Here is a 22392-nt window from a genome sequence, read left to right on the forward strand (position 1 = left end):
GCAAGGCAATCAAACCGGTCAGTCCTAGGGGAGATCAACCCTGACTGCTCTTTAGAAGGCCAGATCCTGAAGATGAAACTCAAATACCTTGGCCACCTAATGAGAAGGAAGGACTCCCTGGAGAAGAGCCTAATGCTGGGAAGAACAGATGGCAAAAGAAGAAGGGGACGGCAGAGAATGAGGTGGCTGGATGGAGTCACTGAAGCAGTTGGTGTGAGCTTAAGTGGACTCCGGGGGATGGTGGAAGACAGGAAGGCCTGGAGGAACGTTGTCCATGGGGTCGCGATGGGTCGGACATGACTTCACGACTAACAACAACAACAACAACAGATACTTAAGCAGTCTACCTAAGGCAGGGGTCGGCAACCCGCAGCTCTGGAGCCGCATGTGGCTCTTGAACCCCTCTGCTGCAGCTCCGTCACTCAAAACAAGCGCCAGCACAGCCACTGATCTGCTCGAAGCTCCACTCAGGAATGCAGGGCTAGCTAGTTAAGTAAATCAGCTAGTTAAGTAAATCGCTACATTCCTCTGCTAAACAAGCTTCCTACAGGTTCTCATGTTACATGAAACACTGCTGAAAAGATTCTCTTTGTCCCACTGTAATCTCCTTCATCTGAATGTTAAAAGCTGCGCTTGGGACCTGTCACAATTCACATCACTTGACTGTTTATCTGCTAATCAGTCACTAAACACACCTATATCTGTAACCTGCACAGATTTACTGAGCTTCCCCCCTCCCCCTCCAACCATGGATAAATCCGAAGAAAAGTTTCTGAAGAAAACTGAACGTTTAACGGTACTTGGGTAGATTCATTTGCTTTTACTGCTGATGAACTTAAGGGGTTTGCTGTTTAATGCATGCAGCCCTTTAGCACTAACTTTGACTCTGCAGGAAGCTGTTCTCCTGTTCAAAATATATGAAAGGAGTCCTACTAGTTTATAATGTAAGATTAAGTAACAGTTTTTAGTGACTGAACAAGAGCTGCAGCTAAATCATAATGAAGATATAGATCTACTTCTTTGTTTTAAGAAAATTCTTTTAAAAATTCCAGCAACATTATTACACTGGGAGAGGGATGTTTGTTCAATATTTCACCACATGATAAAAGAATGAGGGCACACAGAAGCAGAAGGCATTTTTGGTTTGCTGCAGGTAGTATGTTTGGTTCGCTGCTAGTGGATAATATAAGTTCGGCTTTTTATTTCATAATACAAGAAGGACTCAGATAGACATTGAGTATTTTATTTGAAAGTAACTTTCAACCCAGCAACTTTTTCTTTTGGAGTTCAAAATGTTTTTGTTGCATGCAGAAATAAAAATTTGTTTTCTCTGTAGCAGTTCATTGATTTCATAAATGCAACACACTATAGTTTTTTTATATATAGCATAAAGGTAAAAAACTATATATGCAGTGTTATCTTCATTTTAGATGTCAAAAGGGTTTTGCGGCTCCTGGTGTTTTCTTTTCTGTGGGAAATGGGTCCAAATGGCTCTTTGAGTGTTAAAGATTGCCGACCCCTGACCTAAGGGATTGTTTCTCCCACATCAGTCTATGGCAAGGGTAGGTTATGTTGCTGCCCTGGAACCCACCAGGAGTCATATTTCCTGTTGCCAACGTAATAGCTGCCACCAAAATTTTGGCACCAAATTTTGGCTACAGTTTGGCAGCATGGAATAAGATAAATGTTCACTCTTAGGCACCTGGGAAGGTTGCATCTTGTTTTAATGCAAATTCAGGTTCCTGAAGTCCTGAGGAAGCACAGCTGTCCATGAAGAAAAGCTGCATGCTTCCCCCACATCTTTTTTAAAGCAGGGGGTGTGTGGACAGTTTTTGCTCATCAGGGCCTTTCCCACACTTCACACCTCCTCATCCCATGGCATGGATAAAATGTTGTTGTTTTTCCTTTTTCAGTGGCATCCTGAATGCCTGTGGAATGCCAAAAGGGCAAAGGCTAGCTTGCTTGAAAAGACTACTTTTTACCCTTCACAGGCTATGTGGCCTTGCTGGGTGACTTCCTTTCACTTCCTTTTGGAGGCAATGGGGCAGCCAATGGACTAGATGTTACCTATCCCTGCCTTAAATGAGCCTTTTTTCCCTCACTGTGTTCCCCACTGCTGAAACTCAGTAGCAGCAGTGGCTATCTGGTGGGGGCGGGGGGGGGGGAGTGCTTGAAAAAGGACCGGGGAGCCACATCTCTTTTGGGTGTGGCCCATTCCCGCCTCGGGGCCTGCTAAAGCTTGTCTCCCAGGGCCTCCTGCCATCTGCAGTGAAGCGAGTAGCAAGCAGAGAATGGCCCCGTGTTTCCAGAACTGTCTGCCTAGGAAGGCTTAGCTAGGCTCAGCTCTTTTCTTTGCCTGGGCGGTACTTCCGTGCCAGAGCACATTCTTTGCACGCAGGTGATCTCATCTGGATCCCCGGCATCTCCAGGCAGGGCTAGGAAAGAACCCTTCTGTAACCCTGCAGACCTGCTGCCAGTCAGTGTGGGCAGTGCCAGTCTAGATGGAGCAAGGATCTGACTTTGTAAATGTGCCTTGTGCCCAAGTCCCCAGCAGGGTAGCCATTCCAGGAAACTCAGCTCCATTAGAGGCAGAGGCAGTGCTGGGCTTTAGCTCTGCCAGCACTCGCAGCTTAGAATTTTGCATGGCCCAGGAAAGGATCTCTTAACTGGGCAGTCTGCCTGTTGTCTGAACTGCGCTGCAGGCTGTGGGCTGGGTGGCCCTTTAATGAGGGGAGCTTTCACTGCAGCATGATACTGCTACGGCGAGTACAGTTGCCCCCTGCTCCCCTAGGAATGGTGCCAGCATATTCCCTAGCTGGGCTACAACCCCATGACCCCACCCCCGGGATCCACCCCATCTTTGTTAGGGAGGGGGGCATGCGCCCACTTCTCCCTTGGTTTGGCTCCATCACAGTGCTATCCACCTAAAAAACTGTGGCAGTTCTGCCTGGCCACGGACTTGCTACCAACAAACAGCTACAGAAAAGGCAAAACCCCCACAAAGCAAGCCAATAAGCTTTCACCAGGAAAAAGCCCTTCCCAGCCCCATCAGTTGGTAGTTGACTGATGAACCATGCTTAAAACTTGCACTGATCAAATCCAGTGTTCAGAGCAGCAAGACAGCCCAAGGTTGTGGCTTTCTTTAGCTGCTGCATGGACTGGACAGCACACCACCGATTAGGCCAGCGGAAGCACACCCACAGGCAAGTGCATGAGCACATCCAGGCTGCCCCCCCTCCCCTTTCTGCCATGCCTTGGCACAAACCCGAGCCACCAAAACAGCCAGGGGCTCAAGCTTCCTATGGCCCTTTATGTATTCTGTGTTGCATTTGACTGCTGATTAATTGCTCCTGGTGTATTGAATTTTACCTTTTGTTGCTATGGCTGGTTATTATTTTCATCTGCTTAGAAACTTTTGTTGAAGCATGGCACTAAAATCTATGGAATAAATATAAGGACACAATGTACTGACCGATGGCAATGGAAATCCATTATGTAAGAAACCATGATTCCATCCTTTGGGTTGGCTTAGTCCATCTTCGTAAGCTGGAGGCAGCCATCTAGCCAGAGCTGTGTTGGAAGCTCCCCATCTAGGATGTTCCCTAAGTGATAGAAAATGCTTTAATGAAATTTGCTTTAAAAGTATTAGCTGTAACAGATATGTAGGACAATATCCAAATCTATGCATTTGGACAGAATCTATGTTCTTGTAAAACAATAACATGGAATTTAAAATACATCAGAAACAAGTTTAAGGGATTTCAAAAGTCAGAGGATTTAGAGCAAGAGAGAGAGAGAGGTCAAAAGGTTTTCACACACAATGTAGGATGATTTCAGCCCTGAATTGCATTGCTTTAGTGTACCTTGGCATAGCACTTGTCTCACCATTTCCTCTTGCTGAAGAGTTCCTTGCCAAATCCATAAGGCCAAGTCCATGTGAAGCTACCAACTTCAGGTGGTAACGCAGTTATGCTATGGAGGGGAGGTTCCTCATCAGGCACTATGGAGGTAGATAAGATGGCTGGCCTGTCCTTGTCTGACTCCCTCACTTGCCACTCACACCTTGGCCTCTGTGTCCTGTTTCCTTCTGCTGAAAGTGTCTTATGGAAGGAGAACCTAATCATAGTGCACTGGAGAGGTGTGGCCCTGCCCCGCGCCTGAATGGGACCAGAATGCCCCAAACGAATCTCTCCGAGAGCATTTTCCAATGCTGGTCCTACCTAGAGTAGGGCCAGGAGATTGTCTGCATTGCAAGTAATCTCCTCGACCACCCTCCCTGTAATGCTTGCCTCTGAGGAAGACGCCTGGGCCTGGCCGGCTCTCTGAAAAGCTGCCCCAGGCTCTTTCCCTGGCCCATGGGGCTCTTCAGACTGCAAAGGGCCGGACGACAATGCAGCGTGGCACGAGTAGGCGAGGCACCTTTGCGGGAATGCAATAGAGACACAGAGGCACATGCATCCTGCCGCCTCTGTGGCGAGGAAGCTTGCACTGGCACTGGTCATACATTTACATTTCTGAGGGGAACAATTATTTTATTAATACTTCATTGATCTTCAGTATACCAAAGGGCTCAATTTGCAGAGCAATGTGAGTCAGTAATACATTTAATTAACTGTGATAATTCACACTTGAAGGCTGACATACGCCTTAATAAAGCATTCAAATTAGTTACAGTTGATTCGTCTTTATTGAAATGGCATAAAATACTGCACATAGTGCTATTTCACTCAATTAAAAGTAATGAAATGTTAATTTAACAGCTTAACAAATGATTTTCTTCCTGATGGCTTTAATATTTTAGCAGATCACTGGAATGTTACTGGGAGGAGAATCCTTCCAGGGGATTTTCTCAACGTGTGTGTCTGCACACCCCAACATGGTTCCCTGTGAATTCCACGGTACAAACAGAACTATGATGCCGTGTGGTCTACGGGTATTTGCTTATTCTGTTGAAAGAGATGGAGAACTTCTAACAATATGTGCAAGATCACAGTGCACATCAGAATTCTCTACACTGGGGTGAATTATGCAATCTGGTGACATATTCTGTCATCAAAGGAAAAGTCGTGTTCCTGCAGGGATCTACTGAGTATATATTATGTCTAGTTATGCAGCAAGGGTAAATATGGTTCTACATAAAGCCAATGTCAAAATCTTACAAACTTGTTTCCAGGTTAAAATCAAGATGGGGAATTTGTGTTCTTTCAGATGTTCTTGAACGACAACTCCAATCAGCTTCAGTCTGACTAGGAGAATGGGAGCTGATGTCCAGCAACACTTAGAAGGCCACTTGTTCCTAGCCATGGTTTAACTGAGGGGAATTTTTGTCCTCCAGACTGGATCACACTGAGAGAGGGAGAAATACTATTTTTAAAAAATCTTTGTTTTGCTGCATTGTAGCACTTAATTGTATTAATAGGGTTAAATTTAGCTTTCTGTCAAGCTAAATTTGAACCTTTTAGCACTCCATAGCTTCTTAGAAGTGGCACCCCACTTGTGTACTGTTTCCCAGGGAAATACACCTGGTGCCAACACTATATACAGTCAAGGGTCAGGCTTTTTTATTTTTCTGCCATTTTAATTGTTGACTTTCTAGTTTTATATTGGTTTTTCAATTGTCTGGTACATGTAGAATAGTTATTATTTATCATACTGTGTTGTTGTTATTGCATTGCCTGAAAAAATATTGTACAGATATGTTTTATTGCAGGCAAATTGTTTTAAATTGTTCTAATGGCTGAATTTTGTACATTGTAATTATATTAAAATGTTTTAATATATTTTAATATATTTATAATATATATTATATTAAAATATAAGATATTTTAATATAATATATATTTTGCTAGCATTAAGCTAATCAAATGGCATAGAAATGCAATGAATGAATATTTTTCCTCTATTCGTCAGAGGTGGGCATGGCACAGACTGGATGTTACCCATCCCTACTTTAAATGAAGCTAGTGTTAAATGAAGCTAAATGTTCAGTAGTTGTGCAGTACAGCAAGCATTCCTAGTTTTCCAAATGCCCAACATTTCTCCTTAACAACTATCCTGAATAGTTACTTTCCTCAAACATGCATGTCAAAGTCACAGAATTCTGCAAAGCAGAAAACGTGCATGAGTTTCAGCAGGAAGCCACCAATGACCAGGTAATTGGTGACCAGGTAAAAGGAGACAGATGTGGAAACAGGGATGGCCCTAAAACAGAGAATATCTCATTGTCAGTGAAGAATAATGCTACCTGTTGCTTGTCAATATATACCTGTTGTTGCAAGCTCCAGTGATGTGTCTGTATTTGCTGGTCATACAATTGTTTGGGCATTTTGGTGGCAACATGTAAGGCAGGCATCCTGAGACATTGGCAATCACAGCTAGAACATCTGCAGATATTAGATCTAGAAATTAAAAACATGTTATCACTCTCCACATCCACATTTGACTAATTGTGAATAACATCATGGGATACAGTAGTCTGTCATTTCTTTGTGATTTAGTTTGATCTCCTGCCACTCTATTCTGGCAATGTAGGAATATTTCCTTCTTAAACTTGTCAAACTATAGTTGGGCACAAAAATTTACATTCTAAAGACATGGAACTGTGGAGAATGGACAACAATAGTGTCAACATCACTGCAGCAAAGCTTGCTAACCCTTCTCCCCCGCCCCCTGCCCCCCGCCCCACCAATAACCATGACATACCATTAAATGCTAATGCGAACAATCAAAGGGCACACCCCATCCACCCACTCACAATCCTAAGGCACAGAGGCATAACCAGGTGGTTACCAGCAAAGCTGCGATCACAGCTGACTTCTTTTTTTGTTGCATAAGTTATCTGTCCAATGTAAGTATTACTTCTAAATGCACCCTTAGTCTATCCAAAGGCCCATCGCCTACTCACATGGATCTTCTGAGATGCACATAGAACAACAGGCATTTCTTCACTCATTGACTAGAGTCATTGCCAGTCACTGACTATCACACGTGAAGAGTACAGAGCTGCCACTCTGGCCAAGGAGCTCTAGCTGATGAAGCTGCCCAAGGGGACTCAGTGTGGCTGTCATTGGCTCCCCACTCCATTCACTTTCTTGTGGATTCTGGGAGGGCAGCATTGAGACTCTGGGAGGAGGGGGGTAGCGATGCAGAAGGTGCAGGAGGGTGTACCTCCCCCCCTCCCCCCAGGCCTGCCTGCCTCCTCCTACCCAAGATCTGAGCATGGTGGAGGAGGAGAGGAGGAGGAAGGCAGGGTAGGCGGCAGCTGTGCTGGTCTTCCCAAACTCCACTTTGGACCTGGGGAAGGGTGCATAATGGACACCATTTTGCCCCCTCACTGCCAGCTGGGGAACCAACTGAGGGTGGGCAACTTTGGACAGGGGCAGCCTGTCAGCTGGGAATCCTTCTGGGGAGATGCAGCCGAGTGCTGAGGCCACAGGTGGCCAGAAGAGGCCACATTCAGCTGTGTTTCCCTGGAAGACAACCCAGATGAGGGCTTGGCCCCATTAGTTGCACTGCAGCCAGTGAGAGTGGGGCGCTTCTCTCGTGAGTGGCCTTGACAAGGAGAAGGCCCCTGTGTGTAGCAAGCAGCTTGGCAAGTGGGGGGGATTCCTCCTGTGTCTCCCTCCCCACTGCTCAGCTTTGAGGCTGCTCAGCAAAGCAGCGCTGTGGCCGAGCTGGGCTTGGAAGTGCGAGGTGGTGTCCCCGGGTTCCTTTTCCTATGTTCCTGCCCATGCCGGGAGAATGGCACCTGCCATCTTTGCTCCCCACATTGCTCCCAAGGGGTGTCCTGGATAGGCATGGGAGGACGGAGGGGGGAAGATGGGGAAAGAGGGCCCTGGGGACCCTTGCTGTGCCCAGTCATAAGGGGGCTCCACCCAGGACCCCCAGGCAACTTTAAGCCTGGGTTAAAGTATGCCACCCTGCACTTGCAGTATTGCCCAAATGTACCTGGTAAGCTATAAAACGAAACAGTAAAACCCATTTAATTATTCTGCAGAGAAACTAAAGTTTATGACCAGCACTCATGGGTATACCCATTATTTGGAAAATGGCATTTTATTACGTTTTAAAAGATGTGCCTGGACTCTAAGGTGTAGAGATGAATTTAAGTAACTACTTGCGGTAACATAAGAATAAAATCAATTCAATGCAGCTTTAATCGAAGAGGCACAGCCCTCGAGCAGCCACAGGGGATCCTTTGCCAGTGTCTGCGTCTGTATTTATTTACCACTTGGAAGCAAAGACCGTTTATGCTTTTGGTTAAGCTTTTCTTTCAAGTCCTGGACTGAAGCTTCCATTCTTTCAGCTGCTTGAGAGACAGCCTGAGTCTCTTGTTCTGGATTTCTGGAAAAAGCCAACAGCTGTGCAGGGGCCATTGTTGCCGTTCTTTGGTGAAGACTACAAAGGAGATAGAAACACTGATTTAATGCCCTCCTCCCATTATACTGGTACCTGTGTTTAGGGCTTGTATAGGTAAAAGGCAGAACATTGAGAATACTTATTTTCATTGAGTGAACAAGTAATCATGTGTTCTCAGTAAAGGGCACAGGTTATATTTGGTAATCCTGATATGGCAAACTGCCAGCCTGTGAGCTCAAAGTGTCCTGCAGAGGTTCTTCATCCAGCCTGCAGAGGCTTGGGGCTCCCCACTGGTCCATTCCAACTCCACCCCTGTCCCCCATGCCTACTGAGGACAGCATGGAGAGGAAGCACTATGAGGAAAGATCAAAAGAGCTGGGCATGTTTAGCCTCGAGCAGAGAAGATTGAGGGGAGATAGGATAGCACTTCTCAAATACTTGTAAGGCTGTGACACTGAGGTGGGCTGGCATTTCTTGTCAAAGTGCAGGACACAGAATAATGGGCTTAAGTTGCAGGAAGCCATATTCTGCTTAAACACTAGAACATTATTAGAAAATTGAGAGATAAGATAGGACAACTGAAATTCAAAGAGGCTGTTATTCAATTGTATCAAGATCTTTGTTATCAGACTATATTCAAGGAGCATCTAAACACTATAATCAAGCTAATATCATTCTAAAAAGGAATGATATTAGATATAGCTGGAGCTACCCAGTACACACCAGAGGGTATTTTTTATAATGCGAAATATAATAGAATTGACTCTTTGATTCAAGGCTTAAATTTGCTAAATGAATGGGGTTTCATTGACAAAGATCAATGGAAACAAGAATTAGCAAAAATTGCAGATAAAGGTTGAAAAAAAACCAGGATCTCTTCTCATACATACATCCCAAAGTGCAGGACACAGAATAACGGGCTTAAGTTGCAGGAAGCCAGATTCAGGTGAGACAGCAGGAAAGTTTTCCTGATTATTAGCGCAAAATAGCAATGGAACCGATTGCCTAGAGAGTTTGTTGCCTCTCCCACACTGGAGGCATTCAAGAGATGGTTGGACAGCCCTTTGTCAGCAGCACTTTGGCTTGGAACAGAGGGTTGAGCAGAGGGTTGGACTCAGTGGACTTACAGGGCCCTCCCAGTTCTCTTTTTCCATGAATCCCAATGGTTCTCCCCAGTCTTTCTTCGGAAATAAAAGAGGAGAGGTCCTCAGCATGTGCTCCACCACTTGGAAGTGCTGTTTTTGCACTAGCTGCTTCCCCAGGTGAAGGAGCAATTCTCTAGCTTGTCCTTTGGATGGGGAGGCTTAGATGCTGGTGAGATTTCCCCTGCTCACGTTGAAGGTGGGCCTGAAATCATTTGGCCATCCAGAGGGATGGCTGGGGAGGTGGGATCATTCAGCCTCCTACCCTAAAGCTGCTCCTCTGTCTCCCTCCTACTCCTTTGCAGAACCATGCAAGTTTCTGTGAATTTCTCATCAAACAGACGACTTTTTCACAACTTTTTTGGTCTTTGTTCAGCCTTCCTGCTGATTCCTTTTAAAACAAAGGGTTCAGTGTGTAGTTCAATTTCCCCCTTTAGCCAGTGGAGCAGCGGGCTATGCTATGCTTTATGTGCCACATAATATTTTGAGATTAGAGAGCATGCAAAACCATCCTAACAGCTGGAATTTTGTTCTCTTTTGAGCATGCAACAATCCTACTAACTGTAGTCACTGCTGAAGGTTCTTTGAAGCTTGCAGTTCTCACTGTGAGCAGTTAGTGAGGAAGCTGGGAAAGAAGACAGTTTCACACTTACACGTGCACTTTCATGTTCTGGCTACAGTTGGGTGTCGTGCCATGTCAGCTACGCATAGCTCAGCCTATAGAGTTTCTCCTAAAGCTTGACTCATCATGTCTGTCCATGTATTTTGGCATTGCTTGTGTGTATGTGGACTTGCTCTACCAGGATGTTAACAGGGCAGGCCATTGTGAAGCATGGCAACAGTGATGATGGGTGGTTTGGAAACAGCACTGCAAGAAACATTACGGAAGTCTTAACTTACATATAAACCTGCTTCTCAGAGATATACTAATTGCAAAATTGCTTTGCAAAGTGTGAAAACAAAACCCCTGCTCTATTTCACCCAGTTCTTCTCAGTCTTGTAGAATTTACTAACATTCTAGAATCGTCCTTTCTTCTTTGGGCCACATCAATTGGTTTTCCATTGCTTTGCACAGACAAGCCCCCTTTTCCCCTCAGCAGGATGCAAATGGATATCAGCATGCAAAGTGGACCTTTCTGGAGAAGATGCTTAGAAATACTGGATGTTTCTGGAATTAACTTGATGCTTTAGAAGTACACTATTTAGTACTATGTGAATGGGGACCACTTGATATACCTTTCATGAAACCACAACAGGATTAACACTGCATGAACCATATGTAGAGGCTCCAATCCAACTCAAATGAGTCGTGTTGAATGCAGTGGGACTTGGACAGCAATCCTATGAGTTTCTGGAACAAATGACAGAAAGCTCTACTCTTGGAGCCTGCCATCCATTCATTGCCCTCTTGCTGGCAGGATAGAAGGAATGACAGAGACTTCCCCCTGCCCAGTCTTCTACAGGGGCATTCTTTATTCCACAGTTCTCACAGCCCATCAAATATACTTACTCTACTGGCAGTAGGGACAGGACTCATCTGCTACAGTGACTCCAGCCAGAGAGTCACATTAACTTTAGATGGAAACAGGTCTTAGTTCCTTTCCCCTTATATTTCCACATACTCCCTGAAAATCTTCTGCAGTTATTTGGACACCCCCAGAACAGTATCAGTTTACAGGAGACATTGGTGAAAATCAGTCCCTCCACTTCTGGACATAGAAGTTCCACTGGATCTAAGAAAGAAGCACATCTCTGGAACTAATTCTACATTTAAAGAATTGTTTTTTCTTTGGTATTTGGATTGTATAAAACCAAAACCAAAGTTGAATTTTTCCTTGAATTAGGAATGGGGATATTCTCATTTGGACATTATATGCACTGCTCTTCACACACTGAAACTACTTCTTCAAGATGAAAGCTTGATTGGCAGAAAGAATAATAATTATAATAAATGCAATGCTCTTCTGTTACAGTTGAATGTGTTAAATATAATGCAAACATTGTGGAAGAAACACTGCTAAAAATATATATATATTTGCCCATTAGGATAATCATTCAAGTTCAAATTCAGGTCACGAATGAAATCTAGTTTTGCTCACTTGGTGCAAGCACTTCCAAAACTTAGTTCATAAAATCAGAAAATATAACTCTGAAAATACTATATATGAGCTGATTCAGTGTTTCCTAATCTGAAACTGGGTGAGAAACTGCCTCTTCAACCCAGGAGTGCTTTTTCATTCTCAAGGCCAGAGCAAAAACTCATTTGTATTGTACTGTTGCTTTCCTCAATTATTTGTGAGCTAACATTGGGTCTTCACGGTGCTGTTACTTGAAGATCAAATCTGAAATACTATCCCTTCCTTACTAGCACTTCAGCAATAGGTCCTGCCTAAATTCTGGGCCCCAGTACACCCTAGATTCTCCAAATCAAGGATTCTCAACCTTTTGTAAAGCAAGACTTTCTCAGCCACGAATGAAATAAAACAATTCAGGTCTCCTGAAAGGTTGCCAAAAAGTTGTGGAATACTCTCAAGTGATGGTTTATATAATAAACAGATTTTTAAAAAACAGTTACATTCAGCCAAGTCAACAAAATCTGATTTACAAATAAATTCATTATTGAACTATGATGCACTCGATGCTACAGAAGATAAGCTTGAAGGCATTTACATCTCTGATCTACATGGCCGTCTGCTCAGTAACTAATGGGAACGATAAAACAAGTGAGGACAAAATTGCTAATATTTCAACTGCACTTTTCCTATACTGGAAACATCTCATGATTTGCAGAAGAGGATTAGAATGATTGAGTCTATGGGATAATCTTTAAAATGGGATCAATGGAGGCGGTACTTTTATATTCTAGGATGCTACTGGCCACTGATGGTGAAACCCATTTCTGTCATTTTATCTTCTCTCTCACTTCTCTTCCATTTCTGACATTACCTGATCTGCTTGTCTTGTGGTCTTAATATCAGGAATGCTGGGGAAATGATTTATTAAATTTTACAGACATATTTCACATAAATGTAAGATGAAGTCTGAATGTACAAATACTCAGTTAAAAATAGTTTAAAGGGAGTGAGCTTACTTCTGCACAAACATAGGATTGCACTGTAAATTAAAGGTTGTTGAAAGTTTTGCAAGTAATCTGGTTTGGGTCAGGTTTATTCTTACATAAATAAGAGGTGCTACAAGGTTGCTATTTTTAACTATGTGCATAGATGCCACCCATTAAGTTGCTCATTTTTTAATCATCCTCATAATTGCTGACCTGGAAGGATCTACAGCTGTGCTCTGATTGGTAATCAGAGTCATTCTTTTCCTTTAGTTCCATCTCTCTAAGGCAAAGTCCCATGTGCATGATGAGTGGATGGAGTTCCAGTAGACTTCTCCACCCGCCTTTTGTATTCACTGCAATGCACCAAAACAGTGAATGCAATGTATCCCACAGACATGCATCTTCAAAATCCGTAGGCTTGCACTAGGTCAGGGCAGGTCAGTTTTGTTCCCTGAGGCAAGGGAAAAGATGGTACCCCTCTCTCCCATCATTCCCATTCCCTGTACAGAAGCCAACCAGAGTTGCCACTGAATCTTACTTCTACATAGTGGTGCTCAAGTACTCCACTGTAAGCAGAACAGCTTAGAAGGTGCAGAGCAAATCATACGCCACACTCAGCATCTTAAATCACCTCACTCCCGTCTTCCAACATCCACTCCCTGAGGTGGCCACCTCACTTTGCCTTATGGTGGGAGCTATCCTGCAACTGACCTTATCATCTTTCTTTTCTTCCTCTTTCCCACTTTTTTGTTTTACCTTTCTTGCCTTCTGTTTGTTTCCTCATCAGCTATACATGCTGCTTCCTTGATAGTACTTTTAATTCCATCTTTTGCTTTCCCTACATGTACAAAAACAAAACAAAACACCATCAACACAAAGACAGCGCATAATTTGGAATAGCAAATCACTGATAAAATTGCAATGGGTTGCAACTATAGCAAATAAGATAGCATATAGTGTTTATCTTCATTTGGCTATATGGACTAAAATCTCACTTTTGAGGATTGTGTTAGGAAATTAGATACTTTTTCTTCTTTCTCTTCATGTCTTCATCACCAAAATACAATTTCTACCAGAACTAGATGCATTAAGTGTATTTGTTGGGAGCTAGACTCCTTGCTTCTCTCTTTCAAAGAACAAACAGTTCTTTGGCATTGGAAGGCCCTTCCTTTCCAGCGTGTATCTAGCAAGCTTTATCCAGCAAAGAAAGAATCTAAGCACACACAGAACAGTTCTTTGAACCCAAATAGAAATAGAAATTATTTCAGAGGATCTTCCTTTTGAGTAATCCTGGCGCCCACCCCTCTGGGAGTGTTCCTTTGGAGATGAGCAAGCCTCTACCTGTATACAGGTCCTCTAGCTGGCTAGCCCTTCTCTTCCAATGCGATGTCATGATGTCAAGGACTGGACCAGGCTCCTCTGGCTCCTCCCCCAAGTCCCTTCCTGGCACTTCCATACCCTCAGTTCCCAGGCTGTGCCTGAACAGCTGAAGACAGCAGCCCTGAGATGTGCTATCCCTCTTTTGCCATCTCCAAGTCTGCAGGCCTTGTTTCCCAGGTCCCAGCCTCTTCATCTGGAGAATAGGTGTCACCCAGACTCTGAAATGCACTCCAAGAACCACTGTCCCTTTTATTTCCAACATTACTGAAATGAATCTAAATTAGTTTTTCATTATGTCCAACTTACACAGAAGAAATCTTGTTTAGCATGGTCTTTATAGAATCTAGGACCTTGCGGTGCTCCAGATGTTTTGGCCTACAGCTTGCATCATCCCTCACCATTGGTTATTCTGGCTAGGGCAGATGGAACTCATACCTTTCCAGATGTTTTAGCCTAAAACGTGCCCTCCGTGTCTTATAGGATATTCTTTATATTCCGTCTTCACCAGCAGCTAATGATATTGAGCAGGGGTTGAAAAACTTACAGAATTATGTCAAGTTGCATGGTGAATTGCACTAGATATTACAGAGGAAGTCTAGACACCAGTTTTCTGCAGTAGACCTATATCTTCCCAAGCATCTACTTCTCTCAAAGACTCTAAAGTTGTCATCCCCGGTGGCTAACCATAATCCTCTGAACTTCGAAAGTTACAGGCATTTAATCAAGCATTGGAAAGCATGCAGAGGCATGGATTGCCTATATACTTTTCCTGCCCTGCAAAAGAAAGACAGCTAATGCTAGTGAGGAGGATGAGCTGAGGTTCCACCTGGATTCTTTGCAGAATGTCATTCCCTCACTTCTCTCTTCCCTTTACCATAGAATGCCCCTCCTAACACCATTCTCTAGATCTTTGCAGTAGCAGCTGGTGGAAAAGAACCACAATGGTCACAAGGCTAGAGGGAAGGCCCTCGAAGATAGAGTCACCACTGTGACCACAGAGGGCTTTTATGAGGTTGCATTGCAGACTCTGATTTTGCTCATGGCTAGCCAGACAAGATCGACTGGCCATGAAACTGTGCGCTGCCTGTTTCAGTGAGATAGAACTGGCTCACATTATGATTGTGAGCCAGTGCATAAGCTTAGGCTTGTTAAAGATGGCAATAATAAATCAAGCCTGAATTCTAAGAACTGCATGAGTTGCAACCATTAAGAGCTCACATCTTTTAAATGTTTTATCTACAGAAAAGCAAATAGCTATTTTTCCCCTAAGTAATAAAAAAGTCACTACAAAAATTCTTACTAAAGCACAAAGAGCCTTATTCTATTGAAAAAGATGTGTTTTTGCAATGATGCCAACCAACAGCTAAATCATGGTAATTCTCCCACCCCACCAGATTTGCAAAGTATACACAAATGTTTTACTTTTCTACTTACTGAATAAATTGTTTCGGTCCTCCTTAACAAAAGTAAGGAAAACAGCCGTGGTGGCCATTGTCATTGAGATCATGATGAAAATGAATACTTTCATCTGAAAATAATAAAAACACTGCAGTGAATAAATGTTAGGATTACTAGAAAAGCAGCATACATATGCACATAAATTGTTTTCTAGCTGGGTAAAATGTGATCCTCTTTCCATATTAAAAGAATAAAAAATTAACTCTTTTCACTTTCTCTGAAATCTCAGATAAAAAGAAATTGAGATAAACATAATTTTTGACATAGAAAGTCTCAACTGGGGAAAGCTAGCACATGGGGAATTCATAAGATTTTTAAAATAAGCCACATTGTAAATAAGATGTGTCCTATTTTGAAAGGAAACTTCAAGAGTCATTACTTCACATCCTTACATTATTATTTTTACTATGCCTTAAACTCTTTGGAAATATTGTTGGATTTGGAGTAAGGCAAAAGTCTTGTTCACAAATGACTTGATGACTAGAACATCTAGTGGTGACTACTGCATGTATGAATGGGCTGTCAGAGGCAGAACTCTCAGAGAGCAGGAATGAGATGCTTTTCCACCCAATCCACATATACTTCTATCCAGCAAATCTATAGTAATCAGGAATAGGAAGATATTCTACCATCTATAAACATTTGACTCTCCTATTAAAGTCTGCTACTGAAAATTCCTCACACTTATTCAATTAGAGAAATAGTACCATCAGTCATACTTTCTTGCTTACATAAAAACTATTAATCAGATCTGAAAATGTGTACATTAAATAATGTCCACAGCAAGCACATGAGGCAACAGCCTTCCCTATTATAGTTTACAAGTTAAAAATACAGGCCCGCTTCCAGAAGTGAAAAGCAAACATTTAATAATCTGACCTTTGATTTCCCGTTTGAGGTTATCTTCTGCAGGTCTGTTGTTTGTCACTGGCACCAACTCTCCTGAAACACCTCAGAAGTGCTGCCCAGGACTCTGGTCTTCAGTATAAACTTGCTCTATGCATGAATGCCCATTTAAAGTGATTTGAAACCCTTCTTTTGATGGACACATTTTTCACACATATAATATAGCATTTCATCTCAGTGATTTGTGTTCTGCTTATGTTTCTATTCTGCCCTTCAGCTACTGCACGGTCAATTTTGTTCCTGTTTAGAATGCTGAAGCTACTGAAACAACCCATTTTTAATCCAAGCTCTAAATGGAAAGTAAACCAAATCCTAAAATCTCATCATCACTGAAAAGTCATATGAGAAATATATTGATTACTGAACTACTCGATGCTTTGCATTTTTAAAAAATCACTCTATCATTTGTATTTAAGGCCAGTGTTTCTATTTAATGTTAAGGAACTCATAGTGGCTCTAAACTTGGATATATATATATATATATATATATATATATATATATATCAGTGATGGCAAACCTTTTAGAGACAGAGTGCCCCAACTGCAACCCAAAACCCACTTATTTATCACAAAGTGCCAACACTGCAATAAAAACTGAATACTGAGGTTTTAGTTTAGAAAAAACAACTCACAGCCAGTCCAAGCAAATATATATATATCCTTGGCAGCACACGAATGGCTCGTGATGTCATTGCCTGGTGCCGCTACTCCTTTCCAAGCATGTGCATGGGCCCTATGTGTGTTGTTATCCGATGCTTGACTGCTGGGGTGACTTGGCTTGCATGCTGACAGAGAAGGCTCTGCATGCCCGCTGTGGCCTGTGTGACATAGGTTCGCCACCACTGACCCAACCCTAGGTTTACTCTCGAGAGAGAACAGGGACTTGCTTTGGGACCCTGACATCTGGGCTGAATCTCCTTCCCCATTTCCTGAGGGTTGGCTTGTCCATATAGGGGGAACTAAATGAAGGAATTAAGAAAGCAGGCAGAATAAATAACTGATTGATACAGATTGAAGGCACAGGTTGAGGGAACAGCTGCCATCTGATCCAAAACAGGGCAGCAAGAATGTTGATGGGGACTGGCCTATGAGAACATATTACATCAGTCCTCTTCCAGTAGTACTGGCTGCTAATTGCAGTCCAGGCTCTATGCAAAGTGCCAATATTAACATTCAAAGCCCTAAATGGCTTGGGGCCAAGTTATCTGAAGGAGCATCTCATCCAATATGTACCTACCCAGACTCTGAGGTCATCTTTGGGGGTCCTTCTCCAGGAACCCTCTCCAAAGGAAGTAAGGAGGGTGGCAACCAGAAGAAGGGCTTTTTTAGCTCTAGCACCCCACTATGGATGAGCGCCCCAAAGAGATGCACCTGGTGCCTACTCTGTATTCTTTTTGGTGCCAGGTGAAAACCTTTTTCTTTCCCCAATATTTTATTTTCCCAGTATTTTAAAATAAGTTTTAAACTTTATTTTAATAATGCATTTTATCCTGTACTGCTGCTGCACCGTGCTGATTCAATTGCAATTAATTGCAATAAAAATAAGCTGTTTTTATTACCTTTTGTTAATTTTTCCCTTCTTTCTTTCATGTTGTGTGTTTCTAATTTTTGTTAACTGCCTAGAGAGCCTCAGTAAAATAAATAACAAATAAACAAATGTATGACACAATACACTGGCACAGATGGTGAACAGGAGGCCTAAAGAGGGTGGGCAGAGAATTTCAAAGAAGCTTATTTTGTACAATATCCTTTAAAATACTTAACTATTGTTAGATTCTTAAATGGCTGCAAAACCCACTCACCAGTTGATACACCCCTGAAACGGGCAGAGCCACTTTTGGCTTCAGTTTTTGAGGACCCTTGCACAAGACACCCTCCATTAGCTCCCTCCCTCAACGAGCCTACCTTTGCAATGCCGCTGTTTCTGGCTGCTGTTGCTTCTTTTCCTTCTCTTCATAGTTACCACCTGCTTCCCGGACATGCAGAGAGCCATGAAGCAGGCAGGCCGTGGCAGTTCCGTGTCCTGGGGCCAATCCTGCAGCTCCTTCTTCTGCGCACATGGTTGTCTGGGTCGGAATGCAAGAGCAGTAAGCAATGCAGGCTGCGATGGTGAAGGGAAGGATCAACTCCAGGAAGTACTTCCCCGTGGGCCCCTACTGGCGTACAGGCCCTCATCGGGGCCCATCCATATCAACCTTTGACATCAGCATTAGGAAGAACAGTGGTGCTTCTGTGCTCCTTTCATTCCTATTGGCATCAGTGGAGCTACGTGGAACATGAAATAATGATAATCAGTGTCCTCTTCCTGGAAAGAGATGGGAGAGGCTGTCATCACAGGTACCTTGGGGCCAATTCCCCATTTGCAGAGACCACAGAATGACACTGTGGCTTGTTAGTTCTTCCCTTGAGAATTGGAAGCATGATTGTCTGGAGCTGGGATGTGGGCCACAAAAGACAAGACAGAGGCATAGGAACAGGGCCACAGAACTTCAGGCAAAACAGAGCCCAAAGTCCAATAGCAAGGTTCGGGTTGCATTTATAGAACAGGCCAGGGTCAGAAACCAGAAGTAAGTATCAGAGCAGGACAAGGCCATGGTCATGAACAAGTCAAGGGTCAAGACAAGCAAGGTGGAGGGACCTTGAGGCAGGATAACTGGGAAGCATATACAGCAAGGCAGGGCACAACAGGAGCCGAATGCAGCAAGGGTTAGGTAAGGCACAGAAGCTGAAGCACTCCTCAGCCAGCAAGAAGACCCATGGGTGAAACAGGAGGCAAGGTACAGTTCAGGCAAGATGCAGGCACTACAACAAACAGGAGAACCTAAGTTGCTGAAGCTGGTTCCAGGGCCAAGAGCCTGCTTCCCCCCCAAGGCTCCCAGCCGGTGCTCATAAGGAGGCTGAGTGTTCAGTGTCCTGGGGCCAATCCTGCAAATACTAGGACGGACTTCCAATTCTGACCATCAGGGCAGCCTGGATCCTGAAACTGATCAAATATCTTGGTAGAGCAGTAGACTTTCTGTCCCTAGACTCTGGGCCTCCGCAGGTGATTAAGCTGGCCCTTGACACGCAACCTTCTGAGAAGCCTTGGAAAGAAAGGGATCTGCTCATTTCAGGCATGGAACCAGAATGCTTTTTGTTGATGCTGATGGCCCAGGGCAGTTCATGACCTCCCCCTCACCACCACCACCACCACCACCACCACCACCACCACACACACACACACACACACACACACACACACACACACAAAGGGCTTGGATAGGGCACAAACATCAAGTAAATATGTGGAGAAAGAAAAGAGTCACATTTCCATAAATCACATTCTTTGGCCCAAACCCAAACATTGCTGTCCATCAGAATGGTTTGAAGAGGAGCAAACTTTTTTTAATGCACACGCTCGCTCTGCTCTTCTTTATTTAAACAAAGCAGTTTAACTTCTGCTCATTCATTAAATAAAATTATTTAACTATACTATATGCATTATAAAATATGGCTTGAGCACCCTGTGTGTACATGTGTTTGGGAAGGGGCAGAAATGTCTTGAAAACTAAAACTGACCAAACATACCCACACACACACAAATCCTTCACACCAGGCAATCCTTTATCAACCATTCTCATTGAGCAAAAGGAGAATTTTCTCTTTGTCAAGAATTTTGTTTACTAGAAGCCTCAATCACTGCTTAAGTGTTTAAAGCTGAAGTGTGTTTATTAGTTCAAACGAAATCCAAGATGGGGGATTTGATGTGACAGCTGTGTGCACCTGTTTTTAAATAATTCTTAGGAAATGTACCCCCCCCCACCCCAGTATCTGGCTTATGTGCAAAGTAGCCCAACTTCAAACCAGGCAGTATCTAGGGGTGGGGGCAGGGAGAGAGGAAGGACACTTAACTACACCCTAGCTGCCACTTAAAAGTGTCATGAGTTTTGCAACTGTTGTCTTGTTCATAACAATGTCAGCAATACCTGTCAAGTCTCAGTATTGCTGGTGTCTGATTTAGGATGATTGCGATTGCATTTTGAGAGCTATTCTAACTTGGCCAGTGCCATCCTCACTGATGTTTCTAAACAATACTTTTGGCCATTAAAGGTGTAATATTACACATGCTGAGACAGATAAAAGGCCTACAGCTCCAGCATTCCCCTGCCAGCATGGCTGGCTGGGGAATCCTGGAAGTCCTAGGATGTTTTTTTTCCTTTCTCAGCATGCATAGGCTTGTACCCTAAAGAGCTAGAGCTTACTAGCAAAGCCTTTTCCAGTACAGCTCAGTCAATTAACGTTTCCATCTGCTATTCATACATATTTTAGCTTCCAAGTACACTGACAAGGTGAATTCAGTGGCCTTCAAGTACTTCAGTATGAAATATCTTTATGATTTTGCTTTTAGTAAGTGTTGGAATATGAACTGCATTCATGCTAATCTCCTTATTTTTGCTCATTTCATTAGGCCTACTATCAGAGTTATTGTGACAGCTGTGTTTGCCCCAGCCTTCCACATCTCACAGTACAAAGAGAGATTCATTGTGTCCTGGAGTGGTCAGTGGCATTCCACCGCAGGCCACATTCAAACATGCCACAAACAGAAATAGGGGATTGTGAGTTTCACCCTTTCTGTCTGTGGTATAGCTAACATTATGAGCAAACTGCTGTGTTCTGATGAGAATGGAATAAGGCAAGCTACACAGTCCTGGTGAGCTATAGGCAATGTATACAATGGATGACATTTTTACCATTAAAATGATGTCTTAAGAGCAGGAAGACAAAGGACCCTTCCGGAAACCTACGGCTTTTGCTAAATCCATTCTCCCTGGGTGTTGGATTGTCAGATATCTTTTGTGCCATTGCATGCAAGTTCACAGAATCAGATTCTTTCTGTACTAGAGTGGTGTGCAAATCCACCCACCCCCAAAAATAAAAGAAAAAATTCTTCATAAAGCAATGGGATCTGTGCAGCTTGGGAAAATGTCAGTCTTCAGAGTAATAAAAATCCCAGTTCATCAAAATCTAGCGAGGATTTCTCTGTCTTCCTTTACTCCAGCCCTTGCCATTCCAGCCATACCATGTGCAGTTTAGGACAGAATGCTACCAACAGGTTTTTATATGCAGATATAGATGCTAAGTTAAATAGTGGCTATGGCAGAAAAAAATTCAAAGTTAGCAGAACAAGCCCATCATCCTGTGCTCAAATTATGGGGAGAAAGATAGGAGGGCCGTAAGTTTCACAGTTTCCCCTCTTGGCCCTGTCATTGGAACACTTCTTTCTTGGACAGTGAAAAGTTGTCAGGTATTAGTACAATTCTGTATTTATACCTATCTAGCTTTTATTCTTTCTTTTATTTTGTTTGGCCAATGTATTATTTTTCTTTTCAGTCCTTGTATTGTTGGATCAGAAGTAATAGTTTGCAAATTATCTGATTTATAGCGGCGTCTCCCCCACTGGGTTTACATTAGAATTGCAGAGGGCTGAAAAACCCTAAACTTCTTAACAAATAATTGCTAAAGAATTCAAAGCCATGGGGTTTCTTTAGCAATGAGATTTCTCCTATGTAGGATAAGTAATTTCTTTTTGTCTGCTAATGACTTGATTTGGTTTGGAGCTCTTTGTTTTTCTTTTTAACAGCATCAGTTTTCTTCTGCTCTTTCTGCTTTAACTGAAAAGCATTGACTCGCAAAGCACAAATTCCTGCATTTCTTTGTCCGTGGAAAGTTAGGGGAATTTTTAAAAAAAAGATACAAGAGTTCACTTTATCTTAAAATGGCAGTTTAAAAATACAATTCTCGATCATCCTTAGAGCAGCATAATTTTACTATTTCCATTTTACAGATGGGCAACTAAGGCTCAGAGAACCACTGAAGCCCTAGAATCTTAATACTGAAGTGATTCCTGGTAATAGGGAAAAGGGGTATTTTTATGCTGTGTTATTGCAGCCTCAATGCAATTCCTGCGACTCAGATAAAGTACATATATGAAAGTGAACATCAACTACTTTACTACTTTCAAAGATTTTATGAAAGATATACCAGTATGCTTAATGAAAAATTAACATGAAAGAGAAAATGAAAAATAAAGATCACTACTGTCAAAAA

The 22392-nt window shown here is 42.9% G+C and overlaps 1 protein-coding gene across 1 annotated transcript in view; it reads right to left on the reverse strand.

The window, feature by feature from the left end:
- TPO (thyroid peroxidase) overlaps positions 1-15448 on the reverse strand; it is a 62251-nt gene extending 46803 nt beyond the window's left edge. Inside the window, exons 1-5 of the mRNA XM_044419157.1 lie at positions 15376-15448; positions 13318-13399; positions 8228-8397; positions 6266-6398; positions 3473-3602 (exon numbers count right to left, since the gene is read on the reverse strand). Of these exons, the coding sequence (XP_044275092.1) occupies positions 3473-3602; positions 6266-6398; positions 8228-8397; positions 13318-13399; positions 15376-15448 (588 nt within the window). The remainder of the gene's footprint in view (positions 1-3472; positions 3603-6265; positions 6399-8227; positions 8398-13317; positions 13400-15375) is intronic.
- Positions 15449-22392: the final 6944 nt, after the last annotated feature.

This window comes from Varanus komodoensis, unplaced genomic scaffold (genome assembly GCF_004798865.1).
Source record: "Varanus komodoensis strain SLA01 unplaced genomic scaffold, ASM479886v1 scaffold10, whole genome shotgun sequence".
NCBI classification, from domain to species: Eukaryota; Metazoa; Chordata; class Lepidosauria; order Squamata; family Varanidae; genus Varanus; species Varanus komodoensis.